Source organism: Aricia agestis, chromosome 20, assembly GCF_905147365.1.
Source record: "Aricia agestis chromosome 20, ilAriAges1.1, whole genome shotgun sequence".
NCBI classification, from domain to species: domain Eukaryota; kingdom Metazoa; phylum Arthropoda; class Insecta; order Lepidoptera; family Lycaenidae; genus Aricia; species Aricia agestis.
In genome coordinates, this window is record NC_056425.1 from 8,189,962 (window position 1) to 8,195,292 (window position 5,331).

Here is a 5,331-nt window from a genome sequence, read left to right on the forward strand (position 1 = left end):
GCTTGCTCGGCGAATTTGTAGACATCGGGCGGAGTACATCTGGATATTGTTGCAGAATGTCGTGGTATACTTGATCGTGACTCAGGATGTGGACCGACGGTTGAGATGTGGTCACTGATACCGCGTTGATAGCTAGTTCAGTGACACTGTCGATTATCTTCTTTCGGTGTAAGTCGACGAGTAGCTTGTAGTGACGGAGGAAATCTGCGCCGAGTATTGACGTCTTGACATCGGCTACGATGAATGACCATCTGAACGGTCTACGGAGGCCCAAGTCTAGTAGTAGATTCTTCTCGCCGTATGTATTGATTGGCGTATTGTTTGCGGCATAGAGCTTGCAGGTATTCGGTGTTGGCTTCGACTTCTGTATTCTTGAGGCAGCGAGGACTGAGATTTCAGCGCCAGTGTCGACGAGGAAACGTTGTGAGGTGTTGCGGTCGATGACACATAGGCGGTTGCTCGCAGACGAAACACCGACGTCCGCCACGGTCGGTGTTAACTCTAGTTTTCCGAATTTCTGTTGCGTCTTGCACACGGCGATATACATTGTCGAGCTTGATCTCCAAACTTGTAGTGATAGCGGCATAACCATTCATCTTTGTTAGTTTGATGGTTGTATTGCCGTCTCATCGATCTTGAACGGGAACGAGAGTGACGAGGATAGTGCTGCCTCTGTCTTCCTTGGCGTATCTCGGCGACTTCGAGTGTTAATTTTTCGATTTGTTTAGCCATAAGTTGTATTTGCGTGGCCATGAATATTTCGTTTGACGTACTGGGGGCTGGACCCGGCTGATGCTGATACTGTGTCGGCGGAGATGTTGCTATAGCTGCGATGGTACTGGTCGATGAGTATTCTAGCATTTTGTCGGCCATCGCCGCGAGTACGTCGAGCGGTGAGTCCTTGTTGACGGATAATACAACTCGCACTTGCTGCGGTAATCTGTTTAGCCACTCGATCTTGATGCCGTCTTCTGTGAGCATGTTGCCGGCGAGTTCCCGCATTCGTCGTAGGAGTTGACTGGGTTTTTGGTCTCCCAGTTCCAGTTCGCTGAGAAGATGTTTGAAGTTCGTGACTTGCGATTTTCCGTACACGTAGAGTAATCTTGTCTTGACAGCTTCGTACTTTCCTTTTTGCGGGGGACTCGACAATATGTCCGTGAGATGTCGTAAATCAGTAGCTTGTAGTTGGCCTAGGACGTATCTGAATTTGTTGTCGTCGCTGGTCTTCATCGGCAGGACGAGGGCTTCAAATTGGTTGAACCATAGATCTGGGTATTCACGCCAAAATGGTAGAAGTCGAGATTGCACGGAGATGGCGGCCAAATCGATGGAATTGACGTCGTTGCTAGTCGTAGCACTCGCAGCTGCAGGTTGTTGAGGTACGGGCAAAGCTTCGGCTTGATTTTCGGTCGGATTTTCCATCTTGAAATATTTTCTGTGAGTTTTCTTCTAATTTTCTTCTTCTTTCAAGCGTTGGTATGCTTGAGGATAGTGTTCTTCTTTTCGGGGTCACCACTTGTAAGAGTTTGGTACAGGAGATAAATGATACTCGACTGTAGGATCAGAAATGAGTGATTTATTTACAAAACTTACGGCTATATATACAAAATTTGGTTAGTGAGAGTGAGACAATATAATATACAAAGATAGAGACAAAACATATCACATATGAAAAAGACAAAAATTGAGAGGGGAATACATATTACAAAAGAGACAAAAATTGAGAGGGAAGATTAAACACAGTGTGAAAGAGATAAAAACTGAGAGGGGAGATCTCGAGAGGGACACGTGTGAGCGAGATGAAATCTGCGAGAGAAGACATGTAAGTGCCTGAACCTCAGCAGATTTACACCCGAAGAAATGTTACCACACTATGAAAACGTTTACACGACGAAAAGTTGTATATGCAAGTCTTATAGATGTCTTCGTAGACACTATTATATGACGATCGTATAAGAAAATCGAAATAACGTCTATACGACATTATAATACGACAAAAACTGTATACGTCTATTTGGTCAGATAATGCACCAATACATGACGAAGAGTTAAAAATATTACTGTAAAATAACTTTAATAAGACTCAAGGTCATATACATGTTTAACTATATGACGAAAATGTTTGCTGGGTAGCTAGGTATCCGAGGACACTGGGACGATAACGACGGTAGGGCAACCATTGGCGACGTGTTGGCCCTCTGATTTGGGGCGTGTTTGAAAGTTAGATGTTGCGTAAATTTTTGCAAGTTAAAATCTAGGTAGGTAATCAGTTATCTTGCTAACTAAATTCCAAAAGGTACCGTAAAAATATTACATATATAACATTCTGATGTTTAATTTATTAATTGTTAATTAGAGAATGAGGGGTTTCCTGAGCTCGGGGTCCCGACTCCCGAGGCATCGCTAATCGCACTGACTGACCTCTTGGTACCTAGCTACGCCACTGTACTCATTAAAAATTCGTGATATTTTCTAATATTTGACCGCTTCGTTTCATCCAAATCGTTCGGTAATTAAAAGGAACACGAATGAGGTTTAATTTGGCTACAAGTAAAAATATTAAAGACAACAAGAACTATACGTGTTACAACTTACATGGAATGTCAAAACAAAAAGCAGGGTCAAATGAATGGCCCCAGTTCGGGGTTTTCGGGACCACTTTGACGACTGAGGTAAATTCTGTACAACCAGCAGCGACCTAAAATATTTCTACAAAGTGAAAATCACAACATACTTAATAATATTATTTTTTAGTCAAGAAATTGGTATAAGTTATACTATAACTATCATGACACGGTTACAAAAACATCTAATCAAAGCATATTATCTTTGTTAATAATAAATTAATCAGTGAAAGAATAGAAAATCGCCGATATGGGAATAGTCGAAATTTATGGTATAATAAAGTCATTTAAATAATTATTAAATAGAAAATATTGATGTTTAGATACGGTTTTGGCTCAGAGTCGAGCGTAGCCGGTCCTAGAATTTAGAGCATCCATTTTGTTTTAATTCAAAAATCGAAGAATTTGACTGAATTATGGTCTGTCAAGAAAGTGAAGAAATTAAAAAGTGGCAACATTGTAGTGTCATCCCTTTCAAATCAATCTAAGAAAAAAGGGATGTCACTACGATGTTGCCACTTTTTAATTTATTCACTTTCTTGACAGACTATACTTCTTAATCGTTTTAAATTTGGAGAATTAGGACTTTTCTAAAAAAATAGTTATGAGGTAACTCCTTACCTCTTAAATTTTGAAAAGTTTTGAGTGAAAGAGCAAGTTGTTTCTGTAAATCTTCCTAGAGGAAGAAACGAGATAAATAGATATCTCCCTCTTTCCATCCTAACCAGGTAAATCATAAAAACTTATGGACTTGTATTGCTCATACATTTTTTGTTGCTAAATCAATGCTCTGTGAATAATTAAATTTTGAATAATGATAGAGTCGGCGAGTGTTAACGACTCTACATCTTAAGTGAATTAATTATCATACAATTCGATTTAGTTTCATTAATTTAAATTAAGTGGTAAGTACTTTTGTGCCAAACACTGCTTCCTTTTTTGGAAGTCAATTGAAAATTATCTATATAAATGTTTTTTTGAATAAGGTAAGAATGCCGAATCCAAAACTTATAGGATATGATTCGACGTTTGACGGAAGAATATTCATATAAAAAAGTAACGCCATCTACATTAATATCAGAATGACCCCAAACTAGTCCCAAAATTGTCCAAGAGTAATTTGCTAATTCACTTCTTACGCCCACGCCAATGTGATTCAATCATTTGAATACTATTGCCTAAACCTTCCATCCATATTTACTTAATAGACACGCATAAAAACATAACCCTTCTGTCGCAGTCGGTACAAGGTTCGGTAACCCTATAAGACGATTTCCCTCCACGCGCCAATGAAGACTGTAATAGCTTTTGCTCACTTTTTGCCCAATACGTTTCCTGTTTGCTGATGTGTTATTTCTTCATTGATTTTTAATGCTGGCAAGTCTTAATATCGCTAGATATTACCCTAGATCCGTGAGTAGGCTAGATCTATGTTATGATGATTTTCTACGCGTTTTTGATAGCCAGCGACTTCGTTGTGTACCGTACATTTTTCCGGGATAATAACTATCCTATGGTCCCCTGGACTCAAAATATCTGCGGGGCTAAAATGGTCACTCTGAAGAATCATATTATGAATCATGTTATGATTGTAAGTCTGCTTGCAATTCACATTTAGTAATTCGTACTAATTTGACATTTGTCAGTTTGACAGTTTTGACAATTCATTTGCTGAATTGATTGAGAGGAATTGCTAAATGTGACCATTTTAGCCCCGCTGGATACAAGTCGACATCAGTCATATAGTTCTTGAAGAAGTTAAACAGGCAAACGCATTTAGCCAAAATATTTTATACTTAACCTTTATAAAAATTTGCACTAAAAATTAACGTGGCAGAGCCATGCTTCGGCACGAATGGGCCGGCTCGAGCCCAATCCCCTACCCTATTCCCTTCCCTACCCACCCCTATTACCCTACTTAAAAGGCCGGCAACGCACCTGCAGCTCTTCTGATGCTGCGAGTGTCCATGGGCGACGGAAGTTGCTTTCCATCAGGTGACCTGTTTGCTCGTTTGCCCCCTTATTTCATAATAAAAAAATATTATGTCGTAATTAAATAGTATTACGTATATTGACCCATGAAATTCTTGTTATGAGATCAACCACCTGTGATCTGACTTAACAATACCGATAACGTATACAGCAAAACAAAGTTTACCGGTCAGCTATTTTATATAAACAAGTAAATATCTCATCTGTAATTGAGAACAGTTACACTACCATAGCTCACTCAAATTCAAACTTGTAAATCGTGTTCTAGAACAAGAAAAAGTTAAATTCAAAACTAGTTTAACCAAAACCACAGCCGGACAGTTTCACTTACTGTTAGAATCTGATGCTCATTTATTAATAAATAATAATCCATACTAATATTAAAAATGCGTGGGTCAATCGGTCTATCCGTGTTTTTGTCTGACTATCCGTCCATCTGCCGCCACCTGGCTTAAAGTATCTCCATACGTTAGTTATGTTGAGCATTAACTAGGTTTTTAATACTTAAATCGTATTACTAATTTTGATAAAATTTAGAATACAGATACCTCAAGACCTGGAAAAGGACAAAGGGTATTTTTATCCTGGAAAAATCCAATCGTGCACTATAAAGGAATTTTGGCGCAACAAAGTTGAGGGAAAAATCTAGGTAGGTACTCATATCTAGGTAGGTACTCATATTTACTGTTTTGGCAATTTTTCATCTGTCAGGTAA

The 5,331-nt window shown here is 39.0% G+C and overlaps 1 protein-coding gene across 1 annotated transcript; it reads right to left on the minus strand.

Annotated features, from left to right (window-relative positions):
* Positions 1 to 1,617, minus strand: LOC121737203. Its single transcript, XM_042128804.1, has one exon. The coding sequence runs from the start codon at positions 1,420 to 1,422 to the stop codon at positions 502 to 504; it is 921 nt and encodes a 306-aa protein (XP_041984738.1). The 5' UTR covers positions 1,423 to 1,617; the 3' UTR covers positions 1 to 501.
* Positions 1,618 to 5,331: the final 3,714 nt, after the last annotated feature.

Bases quoted from the DNA above. Each gene is read 5' to 3' on its own strand.
- LOC121737203 (XM_042128804.1), bottom strand. From the start codon at position 1,422: ATGGAAAATCCGACCGAAAATCAAGCCGAAGCTTTGCCCGTACCTCAA.